General features: G+C 48.3%; 1 protein-coding gene across 6 annotated transcripts; it reads right to left on the reverse strand.

Annotated features, from left to right (window-relative positions):
• Window positions 1–1,916: 1,916 nt before the first annotated feature.
• On the reverse strand, window positions 1,917–24,169 carry snap91b (synaptosome associated protein 91b). Of its 6 annotated transcripts, none has more exons than XM_037448904.2 (22): window positions 23,561–24,169; window positions 23,138–23,436; window positions 18,454–18,596; window positions 18,121–18,196; window positions 17,894–17,996; window positions 17,718–17,811; window positions 17,530–17,641; window positions 17,327–17,433; window positions 17,202–17,243; window positions 16,679–16,752; window positions 16,058–16,070; window positions 15,834–15,964; window positions 15,601–15,674; window positions 15,488–15,502; window positions 14,745–14,915; window positions 13,423–13,524; window positions 10,965–11,027; window positions 9,232–9,318; window positions 8,994–9,055; window positions 2,352–2,405; window positions 2,119–2,187; window positions 1,917–2,015 (listed from the first exon to the last, which is right to left on the reverse strand). In XM_037448904.2, exons 2-22 carry the CDS (start codon window positions 23,265–23,267, stop codon window positions 1,929–1,931), a joined length of 1,809 nt encoding a protein of 602 aa, XP_037304801.2. In that variant the 5' UTR covers window positions 23,268–23,436; window positions 23,561–24,169; the 3' UTR covers window positions 1,917–1,928. The 6 variants fall into 6 exon arrangements, with proteins under 6 accessions (XP_037304801.2, XP_062415711.1, XP_062415712.1 ...); XM_062559727.1 differs by having other exon boundaries at window positions 9,232–9,303; window positions 23,561–24,168; XM_062559728.1 differs by lacking the exon at window positions 2,352–2,405 and having other exon boundaries at window positions 23,561–24,168.
• Window positions 24,170–24,220: the final 51 nt, after the last annotated feature.

Here is a 24,220-nt window from a genome sequence, read left to right on the forward strand (position 1 = left end):
TATCTTGTATTAGTATCGTGTCTGATACTGAATGTGTGTGCCACCAACACATTTTCTTGTCAAAATGAATATATATAGTGAAATCAAATAAAAAGGTTACATTTTCAAACAAGTCAACAAAATAAACAACAGAGATAAGTGATGAAACGTGAGGGTAGTTTGGATCAGTGTATTTGTCTTTTATTGCATCTCATTTGGACTCACATGCAGGTGGGAATGAGGGAGAAATAACGATGCCCTCCGAAATAACCTCCAAAAAAAACAACACAGCCTTCATTTGAATACTTAGCAAACATGTTCTTTTTGTTTTTCTATGTGTCATAGTCATTTTTCACTTTTTCTTTCAACACTTTGTCAATGCCACAAAGGATTAAGATACAGTCACTTTTGGAAATAAACAACACACAAAACATCCAGCGTATACTTGAGTGCTTTACAGTGAGAGTCCTCAAGACTTCCAGCGGCCCGCTGCTGCCTGGCTCAAAGAGGACCGAGGCCACATACCAATCACGTACACAGGTGCCTCCTTGTCCCTTTGATTTCCACCCAAACACGGCCAGAGGCGAGGAAAGGAGCTCTCAGAGTATTAGGATGCCTCCTGATGCAGTATCACTCCACACCAGCTGAGGGCACTACAGGGGCGACGTCTCCATTCAATACTGCACCTGATCACAGATTGAGAGGTATATACAAAGAAGGCGGGATCTCTTTTTTTTTGTCTACTTGCGTTTTTTCAACTGTATTATTTGACATAACGAAAAATAAATGATTTCATTTTTGTCTCAAAATAAAGGTTAAAGAAAATATGTAATATCTATGATTTAAAACAGTCTAATATGCATAATTAAATTTGAACACAGTTCACAAATTTTTGCATGTTTCATAAAATCCCTAAAAAAACAAGGAAAAAGAAAGGATAAAAAAATGATGATAAGTCCAGATTCCCGGTGCAAGTTGTTGTTAGATATTTAGATATTTTAAAAGTCAACAGGTGGGCGGAATGAATGGCCAAGCAGATATTGGTACAACCAAGATTTCGATGACAATAACAAAACTCAGTATTAGTTTGGACGACGGGGGCAGGAGGGCGGGGATTGGCCAGTGAAGATACGCACACCGAACACAGTCCACATTGAACAACACAGTCCTCGTCTGAGAGATGCGCAAAGCAACCAACATTTATCCACCATTCCAAGTCAGCTGATATGCGAAAAAACAGAATGAATCTAAATACACATTTACTATTTTTTTTTGTTATTTTTTTCCGTAGTATATTAAGTAAAGGTTAACACTGAGTTACACACACACCCACACACACATAAACAGAGTTTTTGTTTTTCGGTAACTAGGGTTCACATTCACGGTTGTGCTACAACATTAGATAAGGAGGGAGGAGGGCAGGGGGTGGCGGGGTTTATGGGTCGCGGCTGGTGCGAGGTCAGAGGGCAAAGATCGTATAGGTGTAAATGGCTGGTTGGCTGTAGGGGCTGGGGCGTAACCGAGGGGAAGGCAGTGGGAGGGGGGGGGGGGCGGGTGCAGCCATCCACATCCACAGAGTTCCAAGACACAACGACAAACCTGCAGAGGAGGCAGGAGAAAAGAAAGGCTCAGGTGAGTATTCCTCATGACAATAAACTGTCCCTACATTGTATCCTTTACAACAAGAGGACGTCTGTTTTTATAGTATTTTTCCTTCTGATGTGATTTCATCTGCATATTTCTAAAAGACCCAAAGAGATTTCAGATCTTTGAACACATTCAGGGTGCATTATAGTTAGTCAATACTGACATGGGGGGGGGGGGGGGGGGCATGCTGGCTGATGCAGCGGAGGACTCTGCACCCCAACTTTTGCATGCACAACCGAAATCAAACACATGTTGAGTGTAGTTCTTTAAGTGTAGTTAATACCTTCTACAGGCCAGTTTGTCTACATGAAGTCCTTAATGTTGAGGTCGTCCAGAGCGTTCCTCGGCGGTGGGGGCTTTCTGGGGCTCTGGGCCGCTCCGGGAGACATCTGCAGACACAATTTAGCGCTTAAAACCCCTTTTGGTCAGAGCATCTGTAGCGTTGATGTGTTAGGAGTGTGTATAATCCCCGTTCGGAGTGAGTGGGGTTACCGGCGCTCCAGGAGTTGCCCCGGTGGCAGGGAAGCTTTGCCTCGCCATCGGCATCATGGGACCTCCGGCCTTACGCGGGGGGAAAGACGGAAGGAAAACGAGTAAGCGAGACGCAATGGTGGCCATGTGCTGGGTGTGAGGGCCACCGAAGGAGGGAAATGTCCATAAATGTCCAGTAATGTCCCGGCTTGTCCAGGGGCATTACTGGACCCTTACTGGACTGGTGGTCTTACCATGCTGAAGCTGGGGTAAGTCCCCATAAAAGGAGGAACACCCATGGGTACGGTCTAAAAGTGTGGAGGGGAGAGGAGGTGTAGGGACGTTACGACACTACATTTAAGACCGACGCACACACGCACACGCCAACACAATGTGCAAAACAACACATGACAAAAAAAAACGCAAATGCACAAAGGAAGTCTAACAATACTGTACGATGATGGATGAGACGGACAAAACAACACAACAAGAGCCCCTACTTAACCAAATACTTAATGATAGTTCTTGATTTCCACATGCACCATGATTTAGAGAGCAGAGACAAAGCTTTTCGCTGGTGGCCTTTGGATGTGTTGTTGCCAAATAGACAACTGAAACATCCAGAAGAAGCAAACGTGTGCATCAAGCGGTTCGGGTTCTTTTTCTAACTTCGTTCGGTGTTTCACTATGGGAATCGTCTCGGCGTGACCAACTAAGGAAGCTCCAATGACACCACGTCTGTCAGTGACAGACAGGTCGAACTGTGCGGGGGCCCCGCCCCCTCATGTTACCACAGTCGACCGCCCCTCGCAAATCATTCTCGTTTTCTTCCCGTGAAGAACTATAGCTCCCTCAGCTTATCTTGGCTAGCTTGGATTGCTGCTTAACGGTTCACAGACGACCCTTTTTAGGACACGTCGCCGAACGCAGTTCCTGGTTTTTAGTCCGGATTTGCTGGGTAAGTTACTTCATAGAAGTGTATTTGGTTACTACACAGACAGTGTCCGCGTCAAGGCGAACTGTTCTCCCGACGGCTCGGTATTTAGTTACCGGTGCTTTTGGGGGACTGTGTATATCAACTTTCCCGGGCTAACGCGTTACGGCGAGCCTGCCGGGTCTCGGGTAGCATTAGTTTGCTAGCCGAGCCGAGTAACCGTTGTTTTGCTAACGTGTCACTGCGAGCAAACGGTTACGGTGCGCGGTTAACGGGATAAACCCCCGGTTACCGAAGCAATTTACCGTCAAGCTAAGCTAACGCTAGGCTCGACTAATTGGTGTGTACCCCTCTCTCTTCTCAGTTGCTATGTCGGCCACTACCCCCGCCAAAGGGTCAGAGCCGAAGGCCAAAGAGGCTGCATCCCGCCCGTGCCCTGCGTCATGCGGGGCATCCATCTCGGGCAGGGACCCTCATCCGATGTGCATAGCTTGCATGGGCGCTAAACACGCCCAGGCGGCTTTGGCGGACCCGCAGTCGTGTCTGCACTGTGCGCCAATGCCGGAGAAGGTTCGGGAGAGGAGGCTGAGAGTGGCGGCATCCTCAAAGCAGGACCCGTGCCTGTCTGGAACTGCCCCAAAAGCCTCAACCAGCACCCGCCTGCCGCGAGCTTCTTTGAGCTGGGCGGACATGATGGATGCTGAGTCCCCGGAAATGCCTCCACTTTTTGTGGAACTGCTCGAACTGGAGCCGGGTGATGAGGACGCAGAGGGCGATGCCAACTCTGACCTCCTTGACGTGGACGACATGGAAGAGGAGGAGGATGACTCCACCTTTCCTGTCGAACCACCCAGACCCCCCAGTGCATCTGATGTTGTCCCCCCTGTGGACAACAATCTGTATGAGGTCTGCAAACGGGCCGCGTCAAAGTTGGGCATACAATGGCCAGCAGCCCAGGATGCTACAGGGGGGGAAAGAGACCTATACGACGGTAAAAGGCTGCCGCCTACCCTACCGCCGTCTAAACAACTTCTGCCAGCCGTCCCCATCTGCATGAAGGAGATGGGCAGGTACTGGTCCAGCCCGTTTAAGAGTAAGCTCCCCACCAAGGGCTACTCAAAACTGGAAGTTGATGGGATGGGAGAGCTGGGCCTAGCGGGCCCACCAGAGGTAGAACCTTCAGTGGCTTACCACCTCCACCCAAACCGCCGCTCTCTCTCAGCTTCCTCTAACATCACCCTGCCTAATAAAACAGAGCGCCTCACCGCCTCTGTTTTACAGAGAATGTACCGCTATGCGGCACAGTCAGTGTGTTCGCTAAACGCGGTGACTTTGCTGTCGGCGTATCAGGGAGAGATCTTAGAGGAGATGGGCAGACAACTGGACTCTGGGGCACCGAACCCGGCCCTGTGGGATGAGATTTGCGTGGTGAACGACCTCATCCTCCGCTCATCACGAGGGGCGGTGCAGGGCTGCGGCCGTGTAATGGGCCTTGCGGTCTCAGGTGAGAGAGCCCTATGGCTGAATCTTTCCGGCCTCAGCGATGTCCAGAAGGCAGAGGTAATGGATGCTGCTTATGACCCAGCTAAGGGTTTGTTTGGCCCTGCACTTGAAAAGATGCGGGAGGCCAGCACCCTCAGGAAACAAGAGGGCGAAGCCTTCGACCTCTGTTTGCCCCGAAAGCACGTCCCTCGCACCCCGCAGGTGCCCAGGGGTGGGTTTGCAGCCGCAGCCGCAGCTGTGAGTGGGGCACGGAGAGGCGCCAGACCGCACAGACAGGCAGCGAGTCAGCAGACGGTCCAGCAGCCTCGAGTGGAAAACCCCAAACCATGGGGCAAACACTCCTTTGCAGCCACAGCAGCAAAGAACCGCCCCTCCCACCCCGGGGAAGGGAAGAAGAAGCGCACGTCCTAACCGGCTTTGCTTTTCCCTCCCCTCCACCTTCAAAGAAAAGAAGGGAGGTCGAGGTGGGACAAACCCCCCGAGTTTGTGTTCCAAATTCCCTGGTGGGTTACTGTTCTCCAGAGGATCTTTGATGTTTCTCCCCCCTCACGTTCAAGGGAGGGAATATCGGGGGCAGCAGGTAACACAGTGTCACCAAGCACTTCTACCCACCTCAAACAAAGAAATAAAGTTTGTGTTTTCGCAGCCAGGCCGAAGGCCGAGGGCGAAAAACATTATAAAAACAAATCAATGTCATGGCCCCATAATCCCCCCAGGGGGAGCTCACGCTCCACCGAGGGGAGGCCGCGTCCTCCAGGTGAGGGAAGTGACATCACCGTACGGTGCGTCCAGCCCACTCACTCGACGGGCAGAACGGTGGCGCGCATGCGCAGTACATCCGTGGGTCTTATCCACTATTTCTCAGGGGTACAGACTACAATTCGCTATGAAGCCACCCAGATTCAACGGGGTGTTAGCTTCAGTAGCCAAGGGCGATTCAGCTCGAGTCCTAGAGGACGAGATAACATCGCTGTTGAACAAACAGGCGATCAGAGCTGTCCCGAGCGAGGAAGCGCAGCGGGGTTTTTACTCCCGCTACTTCCTGATCCCAAAAAAGGGGAGTACTTCCCTCCGTCCCATTTTAGATCTCCGTGTGTTAAACAGGCACTTACGCAAGTACACGTTCAGGATGTTAACACACAAGGGGCTCTGTCGTTCAATCCGTCCGGGGGATTGGTTTGTAACGATCGATCTTTCGGACGCTTATTTTCATATCGCCATTTATCCAGCATACCGGAGGTTTCTCAGGTTTGCTTATCAGGGCAAAGCCTACGAGTACCAAGCCATCCCATTCGGGCTCTCATTAGCCCCGCGGGTGTTCAGCAGGTGTGTGGAAGCCGCTTTGGCTCCGTTACGGAGCAGCGGCATCAGGATTTTCGCGTACATAGACGATTATCTGATATGCTCCCAGTCACGGGAGCAGGCGGTCAAAGATTCCGCTACGGTGATAAATCATCTCACGGATCTGGGGTTCAATATAAACTGGACAAAGAGTCGAGTCGAACCGGCGCAGTGTACAGATTACTTGGGTCTCAACATGAACTCCGTCTCCTATCGCGTCACGCTGACGGAGGCGAGAGTAGCGTCCCTCACGCAGTGCCTCTCCCTCTTCCGGCTTGGGAGAGCGGTGCCGTTCAGACTATGCCTTCGCCTACTCGGCTTGATGGCGTCAGTGATATCTGTGGTACATTTGGGGCTTCTACGGATGAGGGACTTTCAGCGCTGGGTCGCGGCATTACGCCTGTGCCCGCGCCGTCACCTCAACCGCAGAGTGAAAGTGCTACCGTCGTGCGTGGCTGCGCTCCGCCCGTGGGAGGACGTGACAGCTCTCGAGTCAGGTGTCCCGCTGGGGGCGGTGTCATCCAGGGTAACCTTGACAACGGATGCTTCCCTATCAGGGTGGGGAGCAACCATGTTGGGCAGGACGGTGAATGGAACCTGGGACCCGGGGCTGGCTCAGAGTCACATAAACATCTTGGAACTCTGGGCGGTGTTTTATGCACTAAAACATTTTCTGACATTTCTCCAGGGACGCCACGTCCTGGTAAAAACAGACAACACCACCGTCGTGGCGTACATCAACCGCCAAGGCGGCACTCGCTCACTGCAGTTGCACAAGTTAGCTCAAAAGCTAATCCTGTGGAGCAGCACCAAGCTCCTGTCTCTTCGAGCCACACACGTTCCAGGGGTGCTGAACAGAGGCGCAGATCTTCTGTCCCGAGGGAACCCTCTGTACGGAGAGTGGGCTCTTCACCCTCAAGTGATGAAGCAAGTCTGGCAGAAATACGGCCAAGCAGACGTAGATCTCTTCGCCTCGCGGGAAAACACCCAATGTCCACTGTTTTTCCCCCTGGCAGACGCGAACGCTCCACTGGGGATGGAAGCGCTGGCCCACTCGTGGCCAAACGTGCTGCTCTATGCATTCCCCCCGCTCAGCCTGATCTCCCCCACTCTAGACAGGGTACGAGAGCAGGGTTTGACGCTAATCCTGATAGCTCCACGGTGGCCGTCCAAACATTGGGTGGCAGAAATAATACAGCTCTTGACAGACGAGCCGTGGCCTCTGCCCATACGCAGGGACATTCTGTCCCAGGCTGGCGGGGAGATCTACCACCCTCACCCAGACCGAATAGCGCTCTGGGCCTGGCCGGTGAGAGGTGGAACCTGAACGCAACAGGCCTGCCTGAACGGGTCATTGACACCATTCAGAGTGCAAGAGCCGCCTCCACACGCTCCCTTTACAGTGGTAAATGGCGGGTTTTTGAGGAATGGTGCCGTCTTAGGCACATCATTCCTTTCCAGTGTTCGGTGGTCAACCTGCTATGCTTTCTGCAGGATTTAGTAGACAAGGGCAAAGCTTTTTCTACTATCAAAGTATATTTGGCGGCTATCTCAGCCTGTCATTTGGGCTTTGGTGAAAGGACGGTGGGGCAGCACCTTTTAGTATGTCGTTTCATGAAAGGTGCTCGCCGCAAGCTCCCCGTCGCCAGGTCCCTGGTTCCTCTGTGGGATCTATTGGTGGTGTTGGAGGCCCTCTCTCAACACCCGTTCGAGCCAATGGAGGCAGCGGAGATGAAATTTATTTCACTTAAGACAGCCTTGCTCTTGGCTTTAACCACAGCAAAGCGTGTGAGCGACTTACAGGCTTTATCCGTTCGCCCTTCCTGCTTACAGTTTGCTCCAGGGCTCACGAGGGTCTGTATGCGGCCCAACCCGGCGTTTGTGCCTAAGGTGGTGGAGGCAACGTACAAGTGTCCCACGGTGGAGCTTTCAGCTTTTCACCCTCCTCCTTTTTCCTCCTCAGAGGAACAAAGACTTAACACGTTGTGTCCGGTACGAGCACTAAATTTGTATGTGAGTAGATCAGCAGGTTTCAGAAAAGCAGATCAGCTGTTCGTGTCCTGGGCCAATTCTCACAAAGGAAAGCCATTGTCACGCCAGAGGCTGTCCCACTGGATTGTGGAGGCCATATCTCTAGCCTATAGTTGTAGGGGTTTGCAGCCCCCCCAGGGTTTGAGGGCTCATTCCACAAGGAGTATGGCCACCTCATGGGCCCTGTTCAGGGGGATCCCAGTGCAGGAGATTTGTGCAGCAGCAAGCTGGCCTACACCTCACACTTTTGTAAGGTTTTACAGGCTAGATGTCTCAGGGCTGTCCTTAGCACACGCTGTGCTAGAGGCCAGCGCGCCAGAGTCCCTGTGATGGTCATTACCGGACTAAACAAATTGTGGCTTCGGGAACGGCATGCAATACGGGAGCGGTCTATATCTCCCATAGTGAAACACCGAACGAAGTTAGAAAAAGAACTTTGGGTTACTTAACGTAACCTTGGTTCTTTGATAACAGAGTGAGGTGTTTCACCACACATCCCTCCTTGCATTAACACAGATCCTTGCATTAACACAGAAAGAAATCGTTCTAGAATGATTTGCGAGGGGCGGTCGACTGTGGTAACATGAGGGGGCTGGGCCCCTGCACAGTTCGACCTGTCTGTCACTGACAGACGTGGTGTCATTGGAGCTTCCTTAGTTGGTCACGCCGAGACGATTCCCATAGTGAAACACCTCACTCTGTTATCAAAGAACCAAGGTTACGTTAAGTAACCCAAAGCTTTGAGGGGGAGAACCGGTTGACTTGCCTCGACTTTAACAGCCCCGAAAAGAAACTTTAAGAGAAGAAGAAGCCGTTTCCAAGCAACAGCGTCCTTATTTGGGACTACAATTGGCCACTTCATTGCTCTCCAGTAGTTATTCCAGAAAAATCATCTTGTGTTCTCCTAGAGGTGAAATCCACCAGTAACTTATAGTGTGCCCTAAGTCTTGCTTCCTTTTCAGTGTCCTCGCTCTAGGATTGGACCTGGAACCTGGAGAGCCAGATGAAGGCCGTGATTGCTGCTAAGCCCTGACTGTTGCTTCCATGCGGCTCCACTCCATGCTACAAGACACAAGACAACATTTACCATGGGAGCACCCCAACAGGGGGGAGCTACCTGAGGTGCCGCTGGGTTTCCCATGGAGAGATCTGAGAGAGAGAGAGAGAGAGAGAGGTACTGCTAAGTCACTGTTTTCATTTGAAGGCATTATAACAACCACAATCATCAATTTCCAGGCCAAGCATTTAAATCCAGAGAACAGACTCTCATGCAACTCTCACGAATGATGAGCGTATTTAAATCAGCATCTAAAAGGACTACTTACTACTTGCCATGTTGGCCATGGAGGTGTCAACATCCCCCGCCTGAGGGGTCATAGTGGGCTTCATTACGTCCCCTAGTCCATCAAATACTACAGAAGGGAAGGGGAGAGGGGGTTTTGAAAGAGGGGAGAAGTAGGGAAATATCAGTATCCTTCAATGCAAAGGGATTCTCACACTAGCGGCCTGGGGATTACCATGACGACCGATAGATGTCTCCATGACAACGGTGAAAAGGCATTGGAATGTGAACCGCAGAGCAGGTTAATACAATCAGCAAATAATACATTAACAATTTCAATGGATTAAGATGATGACGAATAGTTTGTCATCTGTTTGCTTGTTTACAATCTGCTAAAGGAGACATTTCTTAGGTCTTTTGCTGAATACTTTGAACATATGTAGTTTTGTGCAGGAAAAAAGAAATATGTATGTCTATGTGTTCACGTATGTGACGGAGTAGTACACTGTGCGGTCCAAACAACATGTCACAATGACATTTCCATCTCAAGGCATCTACTGTATGTGTGTGATTACTGCAGGGAGGAAATTACAAGAGAAGAAGGGAAAAAGCACTAAATAATACTGTTACTTTGCACTGTAACCGTCAAGCATCTCGTGGTGGAAGGGACAGTGCAGCTGAGCGTGCCTGGCATCTCACCACTGCAATGCAGCAGTGCACTGTGGGAAATTAGCGTGTTAAAGAGCAAGTAAACTCACCCAATCAAATGGCAGGAAGCAAGCAATGAGCCAGCCCAAGAGCCAGATGGAGAGGGAGAGGGAGGGAAACAGAAAGAGAGAAAAAGATAGAGGAAAGTAAAATGCACAGATGCCAAAGAGAGAGAGAGAGAGAGAGAGAAAAAAAAGAGGTTTCAAAGGAGCGGGTGACAGTGAAACCAGTTTATTGCATAAATGATAGAAAGAGAAGGGGAAAAGGAGTTAAGCTTCAAAGCAGTAGTATTGCAGACCGTCGGTTATACCACATGACCAATGGAAGAGGACAGGAAATGACTGGGAACCAGGTGAAAAGGGTTCATGTTGCCATGGTAACAGTCTCTGCCTCTGTACGGCCACGAAAGGTGGCAAAGATCGCAGGGAGTCCCGCCCGGACCATGGTAGTGATTTACAAATGGGACGAGGCGATGACGACGTTGAACATAACATAACGCACATAGTTTGGATTTCTAGAATTCAGGAGCGGCTCTGCAAAAAATGAATCACACCCAAACTTTTGACTGAATATCGATTTCAGTTCAATTAAATGTCATAAAAAGTCCTAACGAAATGATATAAACAAAAGCAGATTAGCTCGGAGCAAACCATTTCATCAACCATTACCAGAGTCAATAGAAACAGTGACTGGCCGACATCCTGTTGTGATCAGTCAAAAGGAAAAAAAAAAACACAAAACATTGTGAAGACAACAACAATGCAATCATGCATTGACAAGTGGATTAACAGTAGCTTCAGTCATGGTTGGATTATGAGCCAACGGGCCTAAACAAAGTTGTGCTCCTTTCAACAACATTCTGCAGGTGAGCTCTCAGGTTCTGAATAAAAATTTAAAAAAAACACCAGCTGAACTCAAGTCACCCCCCCCCCCCCCCCATGACTCTTTGGCTCTGTAAATCCATCCATGGCTGGAGCACAACGTGTGAGGGAACACCAACGTTCTGTCGCATGTCTGTAGTACCACTGTATTCCCTTCACTGCATCAGACATCGATTGTCTCCTTTACCTGACATGAGCTCAGCGCCGGGGGCAGCGGGGGCGGCGGCTGTGGCATCTCCTCCTGTGGACTCTGGCAGGTCCAATCAGAACATACCAAACCAGGTGAAGGCGGATTGATGAGCCATTCCCATCGCAGCATGAGGGCAAAGAAGGGGTAATAGTCAGCCTTCGGCTTCGCGCTGGTGATGCCAAAACAAGGGCTTAGAGTCAGATGGGAAGGCTGAAGACACAATGCGTTTATATTTGAATGAACCAGGAAACACACACAGCAGCAGGAACGCGTCTCGCATAACGCCATACTCGTTTAACAGCGAGTCCATGTGCATTTTCAAACGGGCCGGGAAAAAAAACAGAGTAAAAACAAACACAAGATTTGCAATTTAACAATTTCAGCATGATTAAGCTTCAAGTGACCCACAAGTGTATAATATGCAACAAGATAAGCTGCATTAATTTCACGTATTTTTGACCACTGATGCAGCCTAATAACAATAATACTTCTTAAATCTTCCCCACATTCTACTCCTCTGATGATGCAATCGTGAACAAGGTGTGGGGTGGGGGTCAGGAGTGAGGTCAGGCAGTCGCGTCAGTTACCCACCACCAAACAGGTTCATGACGCCTCCCGTGGGTGCGGGTGAGGAGAGGACGGGGGCGGGGGAGCTGAACACGTCCGCTGGGGAGGTGGAGACGGTGTTTAGAGCACAAGCACACTCTCACGCAGTCACAAATCCGCACAAACGCTGGGCCCGAGAAACGCCGTCACAATGCACCGTTCACCCACTGCAACCGCAAGCGCACGCAGGACATGCTGGAGCGGGGGGGGGGGGAAAGGAGGAAGGAGTGCAACGCATTCTCCCGACAGGCTCAATCTCATTTTCCTTTTCTTGGCCTTTTTTTTCTGATCAAAAGCCAAAAGGACAAAAAGCAAGAAGAAAAAAAAAACACGCAGAGGACAGGATGTGAGAGGGAGTGGCGCGCAGGAGGGTTTTACCTGCCGCAAACAAGTCGACGCTCGCAGCAGCGGCGTCTGCTTTGGGGGTGCTGGTGTCTGGCATGGAACCAAAGAGATCTAGAAACACACGCGGCGCCCAGAGACAGGAAACGTTATCAAACGCAGGGGGGGAGGGGCGGGGGGGGCGAGGAGGGCTCGGACTCACGCAACGCGGCGTCCCGATCACACCAACGGTGACATGCGAGAGGGGGAGATCAACACCGGATCACACGAAATATCTGACTGTTACCGCCGAAAAGGTCGGCCGCCGGGTTGGCGGCGCTGGGAGCTGAAATGGTGGTGGTGGTGGTGGTGGTGGTGGAGGAGGACGCGGAGGTGAAGAGCGGTGAAGGTGAAGGGGAAGGCTGGGGAACCGCAGAGCTAAAACAGGCATCCAGACTATTATTCTCCACTCTCATCATGCCGAAAAGGTCTAGACCTGAAGACGCTGCGTCGGTGCTGCCGTCCGTGGGAGCAAAGGGGTCTTTTTGGGGGAAGAGGAGGAGGGTGAGGGAGGGAGGGGGGGGGGGGGGGGGAGAAATGTAACACGTGAACAGGGAGGGAGGATGTTAGTAGGTGACTTTAATACAGCACAGTAATGATGAAGATATTGCTGTAGACATGGACATCTGAACAAATGATCTGAGAGAAGTTATAGGAGAGAATGCTCAGAGCTCCAACACACTCCAAATCTGTGATGGAAACAAATGACGTGAGTATGAAACATCTTCACGGTGTGTCCGCCATAGGAACAAACGCAACTTACTGACGCCTCAAACCAAAGGGCTACCTCGGGGAGCCTCCGCTACAACGGAAAAAAAGGCAGCAAATCAGAGGCGTGTTGTCCTCGATCGCCATGGCAACACCAACAACAACAACAACAACACTCCCCAGACGAATCCGTGCAACCGGCTGTTCCCACACAAAGAGTTTCAAAGCCCCGATTGAAACTCGAAAAACCAAGCGGAAGGTCCGAAGATACGCGGCGGTGTAAACGGGGCCTGTTGGTTGTTAAACATCTGCACATCCAGTCATGACTCAAACCAGTGGTTTGCGGTCCTTTGTTTTAAAGATCAGCTTGTAGGGATTCATGGCCAGAAACTGAATATATAATAGGTTTCGATTTTTCACCTGAAACAATAGTTTGTATGGCTTACTTAAAAATAAAAATAATTTCACATTAAAACAAAACAAATTGTGTTACTTACATAATATCCTTAAAACCATGTGACATTCAATACATTGTAGTGATTATCCTCTGATTTTGATCTGTGATGAGGTCTATTAATCGATTATATTGGGTACACTTGGGTACCATGTTAATTTCACATTATCTTTATATAGAAAATATGGAACTAAAGAAACAGCCGTGAGGAGCACATTAATTGCAGCTTCTGTGTTTACTCTCAAAACAACTCGACTGACTCGAGCTCACTCACGCACACAGACACCCGGGCTTTCTGTCACCCACCAGCTCCGGCGTTGGGGGCAGACGTGGCGGCGGCGGCGGCGGCCCCGCCCTCGGCGGCCGCTGCAGAGGCCTCGGCGGAGGGGACGGGTGTTGAAAAGGCATCTGGCGGGTTCACACAAACACCCGGAAGAGCACGGAGACCCGAGACGAGACGGACGAGGAGGTTAAGAGGTGAAAAGAGGAAAAAAAGATCAGAAGTCAAGAAGCACCCGGGGGGACGAAGCTGGGGGTGCACGAGGAGAACAAAAAGGTGCGCTTTGAGCATCATCAGCAGTTGTCGTGACACTTAAAGTTTTTCGACGGGTGAAACGTGGTCGCTCGCCCGCTTTGGTATAGGACGTCAATGACTGACAGGTGAATGGACGAATGGGAATACAGACAGGAGGCACTACAGCGAGGGTTAATCGACTAAGCCTGGGACCTAGTGTGTTACAGCGGCCATCTGTAGCCACCGTGGCCGCGTGACAGGGTTTGATGGGCGCGCTTTCCACTGAGATCGAAGGAAAGCACGCCTGCCTATCAAACAGGACGCATGTGGAGAATGACATGACATGTGCAGTGGTACGTGTTCACGTGCAAGCCGGAGCCACAGCGGAGCATTTGTGCAGTGTTGTGTGTGTTTGTGTGAGTGTGGGCCCAAAAGTGGTAATTAATGGATAAAGAGTCATTATAGAATACAATATTCAGATGAATACATTTTACATAAAACTAGTAAACGGAACCGTGATTTATGACATAAAATAGATTACACAACAAAACGACAACGTCATTTTTAAGAAATACATTGTTTGCTACATTAATGCTTTTAAAATTAGTTTGACTTTCATAAAGCTATTTTTTTACCAATTGCCCGTTGATTTCCCACTGAATTATAATTTCCTCTTGAACTTAACTTTTCAAAGGAAACTCAATTACGCCACAATAATACTTGATTAGGTTTAGAAAAAGATTGCTGTTTGGAATGGAGGTATGTAATTAGCTTTGGGCGGCAGGTTTATAACTTCAACACCTCATTATGAAATTAATTGTGTTTATTTTACACAAATATCCATTTGTTGAATATATTTCACACTGATTTATGTATTTGACATTCAATAATTTTGTAGGCATAAAAATGGTGTGCAACATTGCATCCCGATCCTGTTTCGATGATGCAACCTAATTAGCGGACTACAGACACTGTGAGTGGTACATTTCTGTCTACGTACGGTGCGCGGTTGAGCATGCGGTTGTCTTTGTGTTATCATATTTGTGTGATGGTTTTTAGGGTTGAGCTTCCCAGAGTGATTCTTTCGTAGAGAATTTTCTGGAAGCCCACTGACCTCCCAACAGATCCGTATTGGCGGCGGCAGGGGAGGAGGCAGCTGCTGCGCTAGTGGGAGGAGCTAGAGAGGCTCCGGGTTCTGCCGCTGCAAGAGTGGGCGTGGCTGCTGCAGAGGAGGGGGCGGGCTCTGCCGCGAGGGTGGGTTCAGTTACCAAGGAATCGCCCATTTCTGCGAGTTCCAACGGGGTGTTCGAAATCCCCAAAGAAAGATACCAAAAATAAACCCCCCAAAAACGGCAACCAAAACAACCGAGTGAACAAAAAGCATCCAAAACAAAGATCCAATTCAAATAAAGCCAATTACGTTTTTTTTTTTTTGTTGCGTTGACCAAGCAAAGTAAAATCCAAATGTTAACCAAATTAAAGTTAAATTATCCCACACCATCCAGTCATAACCAACAAATTAAAAAAACCAACCAACCAAAAAAGCCCCCGTTGTAAACCAAAACAGACAATGGAGTATGTGGAGGAAAGGGGAAAAGAAGGCAGAGAGAAACAAAGAGACATCTCAGACTAAAGAAAACAGCTTGAGGAAACAAACAGGGAGGAAACCATGTGACATTTGTACAACAATAGTCTGTCTTTAGGTGTTTTATTTGAATTAAAACATCAACAATGTCTCCGGGTCACCTCAATTTGAGTTTGTTGAAAGAATATTCAATTACACTGAGGCGTCCCGGAGACAGATGAAGGACTACGCTGGTCTAGACATGAGTCTGGAGGTGAAGAGTAGACACTCACCTGAACCAAGAAGGTCTATGGAGGCAGAAAAAGAAAACAAGAGGAAATACACGTTCATTCATAGCCGAGCTAAAAAAAGATTTTGACATTGTAGAAGAACCAGGGAGACTTACCTCCCCAAGACGTGGGGGCAGCTGATTGTCCCGAGGGACCCGAGGAGGACAGAGGATCCAGGTCCAACAAGGAACTGGAGAAGAAGATTTAAAAAAAAAAAACGGAGAGCAAATTAAATCAAGTCCATTGTTCGTTGCAAAAGGTTTATTCGTTTAAATGTGCTCTTTGCAGGATGAAGTCAATGTTACTGCTACGGGAGGAGAAGAAGGTCACACAGTTCACGGGCACTCACTCCTCAGCCGGCTCGGCGGCGGCAGCAGCGGCGGCGGCGGCGTTCTCCCCGGGAGGCGGCTGCAGCGCTGGAACGGCGTTTGAAGATTTGGCTGGAGTGGATGTCGGGGACACGTTGTTCGTCGGAGACCCCTGAAAGAGGACGGAGAAGCCCCGTTTTCGAGCGGTGCATCAGACTGGGAGTGACCAATGGAGATATGGACTGGTTTTGAATGTGCAGCTCACCTTGGTTGGAGACCTGAGAGGGTGAGAGATGAGAAGGAGGTGATAAGTTATTTTGAACACGATTTATTGGGTATTTAGGTGAAAAAAATGTACACAAGTATGTAGGAAACGTTGCATAGTATGTCATCATGTGAAGAATTCATTTCCAGAGCTATTTATGTCAAATTGTCTAAATACTCACGTTTTTTGCAAATAATCAATGATCAAAACACATGAGGTTTCTGTCTATCCAAACATGTGGTTCTCACATCACATCAATGGACACGTTGCCACAAACTAGTGATTGGCGGTGTAGTTATGTTTGTATTCACATGAAGATCACCTTCCTACTGCGATTTACATGTGAATAATATGTAAGTTTAACCGGTGGGGGAAATGAATGAACTTCAATGAAGAGGTTTTCTAAGTTAAGTTAGTAAACTCCAAACAAAACACACAGTTATATGCTCACCCTTCACTGTTGATTCCAAAATGAACACAAAGGGGGATAAAAGAGAGCGAAGGGTTAAAGGAAATAAATAGTTTTTGGCCCGCACATTTCATTTTATGGAAATAAAGAACAAGGAGGGAGTTTCTCAGATCTGGTTGGATGAGGTTGGTTGTTTGAATTCTTCTTCTTACCCCTTCTTTCCACCCTTTACATCTTCCAAACCGTTCATGTGTGTTTCCAGACTTTCCAGTATACTGCTGGGGGCCTGAAGTGAAAAAAAAAAAATAGTATAATCAATACATCCTGTTTCCTATATGGTGGTGTCAGGCTCTGCGATTCCAAGTTTAAAAAAAAAAAAGAAAGTGTATTAAAAACAAGAGAGAGTGACAAATCTCACTGCAATGCACAAACACACACAAAATTCCATCAGGATCACCATGCCGACAGTTCATCCTGCAAACAGGCACTCGGCCAGGGCACCCGGTGTTACTGTGGTTACCGGGTCCTCGAGGGGCGTAAAAGGACAGTCTTCTTCGTCTGAGTCTGCTAGATCCACCACTACCCCCGGGTGGAGACACTGGGGTGGGGAGATTTATGGTGGGTGAGTCGTGGGTGTTTCTGTGTGTGTCGGGGTGGGATGAGTCGTATTCATGTGCATGACGATCCTACCAGGGGAAAAAAAAGAGAAAAATAGACTCTTTTTTTTCAACTTACGTAGTTGATGTCGGGAATGTCGTTTTTCTCGACTCCGATTGTCTGTGGGAGGAAGAGGGATTTTTAAATCTTCATTACGACACTTCCCCACGCTGCTTTGTGGTGTGGTCCGGAGGGCCTCTTACCTCGGCCAGCTTCACGAATTCCCCAATCTTTGTCACCCTGGTCAGGAACCTCTTGTAGATCTCCAGGGCCTCCTTGCAGTCACTCTTCTTCATCTTGAAGTATTTCTCTGCAAAACGAAAGTTTTGCACGTTCACGTTCCGTCTTCGCACGTTTTCAACTCTGAAACGCCAAGCGAAAGAAATAAAAACCATGCACCACTGACCTAATAGGTTGATGACTCCGTCGTTGTAGGACGCAAACAGTTTGACCAGGTCCTTGAAGAGCAGCAGGAAGGAAGCGTTGATGATCCCGTTGTTAAGCTCCTTGGGATGAACCTGAGAAAAAGAGAAGAGAGCCTGTGTGAAACCGGAAGGTTCCGCACCAAACCCTAACCCCTAGACCCTGACTCACATCAAACTCCAGGAGCGTGTCAATCTGCGTCTGCAGAACAGGCATGCCTTTCAACAGCTTCTCGGTGGTCATGGTCCTCATCACACCCTCGGCACTGAAGGAACACAGCAGGGTGTGGAGTAAGCCCGAGGCCGAGGGCGCTCCTCCGAGCTCTCCGAACACCTCGTGTGACTTACCCTTTCTTGACTCTGGTGAAGTCAAAAGCCATCTGGCGGTAGGCGAAGGCTTTCTCGTTCAGGTATCGTCCGTACCGTCTGATGAATGTAGACATGTCATAGCCTGGATAGGAAAGGAATGTCGGAAAGCAGACAGGGTTGTTTTTTTATATTAAAATATTATGTTTCTGTTGTTTGCATATGATTATTCGATATGTAATTTGTCAGATATTTTGATATTCTATTACCGTGAGAGCCGGTTTTGTCGATAAAGTTGCTCAGGTTAAACAGGGATGTCCTGGAGGCCAAGTACTGAATGAACCTCTGAGGAAGAAAAATAAAACATAAACATTAAAAAGTTCAAACTAAACATCGTCGTCAAAGCCAATAATGATGTACCTTGCCTCAGCACCACACACAACCCTCAAATCTCCAAAGTGGTAACATCATAAGTTAATTATTAAGACATTCCTAATCCATTTAAACTGGGTGATGAATCTGCAAATACATTCAGTCATTTATTTACAAGAAAAACAACAATTCTTTGTGTTTAAATGTTAGCGGTCTACCCGGGTTCTGACCTCATTTCCGTAGATACACATGTGGTGACTGGTGACGAGGGCCTTGAAGACGACCACCCAGCTGGCATTGGTGGCTCGCTCAAACAGCGTGTCGGCCATCTGAGGGATGTTCACGTTGGTGGTGTTGGTCGCCGACACCAAGTCTGCAGCACAGTGCCAGAGAAACCACACCATTGAGATCTTTGTGAGAATTGGGAGGTCTGATGACATGGAGTCGTTTTCTAGAGGGTGGAAATTTTGTACGAGGTGGCACGTAGGAGGAGAGCCACTGGTGGTTTGGTCTTAGGCAAATGCCAACCTAATTTAAAGTGCTCTGATTAAACTTTGATTAAGTTAACAGGCTCAGTGTTCACTGCACTCCAGACACCCATGAGAATCTCAAGCCTGGAGAAAGACTCGTCTCTGCTAAATGAAGTTGGTGCAAGAGCCCACACACACACGCAAATATATTCATATGTATGCAAGGATGCGCACAGTGACAACGCATAATGGCAGAATAATGCTTTGTCAGCCCTCCTCCAATGGATCCAGACATGCAGAGACCAGCGCGTCAGTGCAAAGTGGCATTTAAGTCATTTCTGACAAACTCTCTTTCTCAAAACTGATTCTGATTGGCCCTCCTTTTCCTAAAATTGTATGTAATATGTAAATGTATATACAAAATATATTTTGAGATGTCAGTATATGTGAATTTATATTGGTGCCTAAATGCCAATGTTAGGTGAATTCAGCTGATTTGCCATTGTTGAAGCAAACTCAACTGAATTTTTCAAGTCCAATTCTACAGTAAACGGTTTAATGTCCTCAATGTGTAACACACAAGCCTCTATAAGAGATTTGGTCATTTTATTTTGATTCTCTTAACTTTACACATAAATCCTAACAAAAAGAAAAGATGTATCTCTTCAACATTGTGCTGCAAAAATTGCAATCCGCATGCGAACAAGGCCCCGACTTCAATAGATTATCATCACATCTAATATTATATTTATTATTTGTGTGGGAGTTTCTTCTGTGAGAGAGATGGAGAGCAACAAGCAGACAGATGGCCCCAGAAAAAGCCGTGCAGATACAAAGAGAACGACAGGATTTGCTCAGACAGAGGAGGTAACACTAGGAAGAACAACAATTGACGATATTTCACTAATGAGGTTTCTTGCCGAACGCTTGCCGATCATGCAGCACTACCAGAGGCCCTGAAACAGGTTTGATGTGCCTGACAAAAATAAACACAGGGCCACATATTGCATTTTTGACAGCACAGTTGTAGCAGAAAAAAAAAAGAAATAGCACAGTGTGTTTTTTCTTGTCCACCCCCCTGGCATCGACAGCTGAGCCACAAGGGCAGGGCCTGCGTCCATCCGCACTGAGTGCCACAGAGGAATGCAGCAGATATTGGCAGGCACCTCTTATAATAGAAGCTGGGGAAGGCCGTGATATTGATATTGATGTGGCTCTGCCTTAAGTAGACGCAAAGCGAGGGGGGGGGGGATGGGGGGCAAGAAAGAAGACAAACGGCGAGATGTTCGAGAGAACGGCGCGAGGTCTGCTGAGGAGATCCAGGGTACGACGTGTCAGAGAGGAAGAGTCGGATCGGTGTCAGGCTGTTCAAGGTCATGAAGCGGTGGCAGGTTGGACGGAGGGGTTAGGAGTTGGTAAGGGGGGGGGGGGGGGGGGGGGCGAAAACAGATTGTTACTAATCACTGCTTCGGGTCTTCTATGGTTGCTGTCTCACTGCCCATCCCCCCTACAGCACATGGGGCACCACCTGTTTCACACAACGCCCCCCCCCCCCCAACACGCCTCAGCTAATTGTCACATAGGCTGTCAATCAGTGTCAGATTTAGTTATTTATCTACCTAGCACAAAATGTAGTAGGCAATATTTTACTACTCTAATTTCGACCTAGTTCTAGCCTATTTTCCCCTCATTTAGCTTAACTTCCCCTGTGAAATAGCTAAAGATGACATCTCCCTGCAGCCTTTTCAAATGACACACATACAGACATGGTCCACAATGGCAGATATGTGGTTATGTAACATTAGCATGTCCCTGGCACAGCTAATATTCAACCTAGCATGAGGAACACAGCGCTCTCCGCTGCCATTCTCAGACAGCCAGCCCATAATACCCCAAATAGCAACGCATGCATTTGATTATAACTGTTCACCGCTATCTGTTATGTATCAATAGCTAAAACAAACACATATGGACATGCGAGGGTGTCTAATGAGGATTGGCTGAGCTAAATAAAGACTGGAGACTGTAATCCACGGCCAACAGGAGAGCTCTAAGAATGAACCGAGGCCTCACACTGTGCCAGTGTGTGTGTGTCTGTGTGTGTGTGTGTGTGTGTGTCTGCGCTAATCATTTTCTTATAGTTCCACAACAGACCACTCTGGTGTGACCCAGAATATTCCAGTTAAAACGAGCCTCACTCGGTGACAGTCACCACATCAGCGAACACCAAAAAGTCTGAAGACATCAGCATTCGTACCTGCTTACGCATCAAGGAACAGCCTGAGATGCAACGCGCTGGTTGGCGACAGAGCCGAGCTAACTGTCTTCCTGTCTTAATGCTAAGCTAAGCTAAGCTAAGGCTAATCAGGCTGCTGTCGGTAAACGAGACAGGGGAGTGGTGTGTGCTTCTTATCTCGCAATAAAGAGTTGAAAGATAAACTATACCTTTTAGCGCAATTACTAAGTACAATGAATTAAATTCGACTAAACATCCAGAAATAAGCCGGGTCTCCCACAAACCCCACAATCGAACTACGCGTGTACATGTGGTACACTAATCCCGCTCCTCTAAATAGGTACTTCTGCACATGACCCCAGATTCATTTAAACCTGTCGCCTTTGGTGTTGAGTGAACTCTGCTTTGTTGACCTTGCATGGACCGCACGTTCTCCAGGAATGTGTAACACACACCCGCCAGGGTTCTTTTCACCATCAGATCGCTGCGGTCTGTATGTACTGTATACAGTACATACATAAATAAACAGGAACATAACTTTCAAAAGCGAGAAATAACGCACCTGTGACACGCAGTTTCCTTTCATGCACAGTGGAACCCATTTTGCAAGATATTAAAAGCCGGCTTCAAAGCCCCCAAAAAGATGTTTGTCCGTATAGATATTACCTTTCTGTCACGTTCACGTCATCCACATCAGGCCCTTCGTTGTTCACATTTTGCTACGTACGATCAGAAGAGAGAATGGCCGTATATCCTCCTCAAAAAGTACGTAAATGTTCACCCATACGGAGAGACTATAACAAATACAATCACTGTGTTGGTTCTAGTCAAAGCAAATATACACTCATTGTAATTGTCTCTCCGAGATACACATGACAGGCCATTTGTCTTCTTCCTTCTCACAATTGCCCGCTGCCATTACAGTGCCATTTCTTAACCCTATCAATCTATGTTGCCACGGCAACATCAATGCACCAGCATACACGCGCCCACCCCAAGGGTCAGTAACTGTCCCTTGTGACAGATACATTTATTTCACCTCCAAGCTTGAACTATTGGCTTTTGTATGCGTGTCGGTCTGTGTGTGCATGTGTGTGTGTGTGTTTGTCTAATTGCTCTAGAATTGGATAAAGTACATAACGTCACAGACTAAAAACCCATGTATGTATAATTTATTTGTAGCTCTATTGTCTACAAGAATATTTAAAACCTGTCTGGAGTGTTTGGAGTTTCGGCGGCCCGCTGTAGTTTGGACAAAGAGGCCATGGCTTGAGACAGTTTGCTGATCTGTCTTTGCAGTCACAATTTAAAGACAAATACGCAATTAAACAAATACACGGGACACGGGGAAGAGAGCGATGAAGCAATTGTCTTGTGTGCATTGCTAGCATTTTCACCTTTGGCTGTGTAAATAATGCAAGGCAGTCATTGGCTGATTATTGAATTATTCAGCAGGGGAGCGGATCACAAGATATAAGGTCCCTGGCCCAAGACACAGGACCAGACGTGTCCAAAGAACCGACACGGAGAACCGCTCAGACCACCCGTCATCCGCATGCAGAGCCACGCCACTGCTTCGGTCTGGCTCACTATTTATGGTAGATGACAGGGATTATTCACCAACTGTCATAAGGTGTTCCCCGCTGTCATCTGGAGACGTGTCAATAAAGCTGTGAGGTTTGATAATGTTATGCAGCTGAGACTCTATGGCATAAACCTCCCCGATAGACTATGAAACACAAGTAGGTCTCATTCCATTTTCAGACAGCATTACCTTGGAATTCATATTTGTATTTAGTGCGTGTAACACATGCGCTTCCTTCATTATGCAGACCTGCAGGTCTTAAGCAGTGCTGGGAGAATAAAGCTTTAATGGGAGGTTAAGGGAAGCGGTTGTGCAGGAGCGCAACGAATGGAAATTAAAATGGTCTTGTTCGGAGGACACCTTGTCATTCTGCCTTAAAATATAACCGTGGGTTTCCATCACCTTTACTGGAGGCCGACACAATAGGTCACCGGAGGGGTAACCACCATGGCTGCATCAATTCCTCACGGCACCACACCCATTTAAGGTAAGACAATTCAGAAATGACTGTGCCATAATGATATACCTGTGGTTACAAGTGCTCTAGTTGGGTGCGGTGTGCTACAGGCCCTATATGGCCGGCCGGTGCAGTGTGGGGAAGACCAAGAAGAGAGTACACTTACACTCCAGGTGCTTTTTCTTGGGCGCCATCACTTCGTGAGTGGTGGCTTTGCAGACAGCCCGGGCCATATCCGATCCCGTTAGCTGGTATTGCGCAGCGGCGATGCGATCCGTGAGCGTTTGCCCCGACATTTTCTCTCCCGTCGAAGCGACCACCTCGAGAACGTATGTCACCCGGGGACGATTGGAAAAGAAGAGGAAGAAAAAATGATCAGAACGTAACCCGGCGGCTTCCCGGTGGCTCGGCGATCGAATCCCGTGCGTCCCTCTTTTCCCCGTTCAGCTGCAGGCCTGTGACCTTCTGTGTGGGCGAGAGAAGAAGAAGAAGAAAAATGAGCTCACGACCCTCCCACTAAATAAACATTCTTTTGCACCGAATAATGCGGTCACGTTGATGATGTGCTCGGTGATGCGAGCAGACTTACGCAAGGTTGTGAATCCCCCCTCGGCTCGTCCCGGTGTAGGCTCCGACCGTGCAGTTCAGCACCTTGGACAGCTAATGCCACTCGGTTACGTAACACTCTAGTGGCAATGAAAGCTATTTTCTCAACCCGCAGGAATAATACAAAAAAAAAAATAGGCCAATAGAAAACGCGGAGCGAGCGAGGCTGCTCGGAGGGTCCAAAAAAATATTATTGGGAAATTACGGTATCAACACTCCGTAGGTCGGTCAAATATCCCGTTTGGAGAGGGGGGGGGGCATCAAGGTTTGATTTTCTTTCCTCCCTTGTCACCGCATTGAAAAAGAGCTTTCAAAATAAGAGAAGGACCGGTCTTTTCTCTTTGGTTTTCAGATTGCGCTGTTTCTTTCCGGTTTGGCTCAGAAATGCCACTGTGAGAACGACAGAAAATGCGCACAACACTGCGCAGTGCGAGATGTTCGTGAAGAGGAAACGAAAGAAGGGAATTTCCTTTTTTCTCACCCCCGGTCGTTCGTTGATGTTTTTGGCCTATCTATACATCCACCTAGACGTAACTCCACCAGCAGCTTGTTGGACAGGGTTGGAGGACACACGTCGAATCCCACGTCTCTCAAAGGGGGAGTCGCACACACCAAAGGGTTAATGCACCAGCTTGACTCGGGC

The sequence above is a fragment of the Pungitius pungitius genome, chromosome 20 (genome assembly GCF_949316345.1).
Source record: "Pungitius pungitius chromosome 20, fPunPun2.1, whole genome shotgun sequence".
Classification (NCBI taxonomy): Eukaryota; Metazoa; Chordata; class Actinopteri; order Perciformes; family Gasterosteidae; genus Pungitius; species Pungitius pungitius.

Bases quoted from the DNA above. Each gene is read 5' to 3' on its own strand.
- snap91b (XM_037448904.2), bottom strand. From the start codon at position 23,267: ATGTCGGGGCAAACGCTCACGGATCGCATCGCCGCTGCGCAATACCAG. The intron at 18,197-18,453 runs GTCAGAACCCGG...TTTCTTCCTCAG, and splicing joins TGTGTATCTACGGAAATGAG to AGGTTCATTCAGTACTTGGC. The intron at 11,028-13,422 runs GTGGGTGACAGA...TGGACCTGCCAG, and splicing joins TGCCCCCAACGCCGGAGCTG to AGTCCACAGGAGGAGATGCC.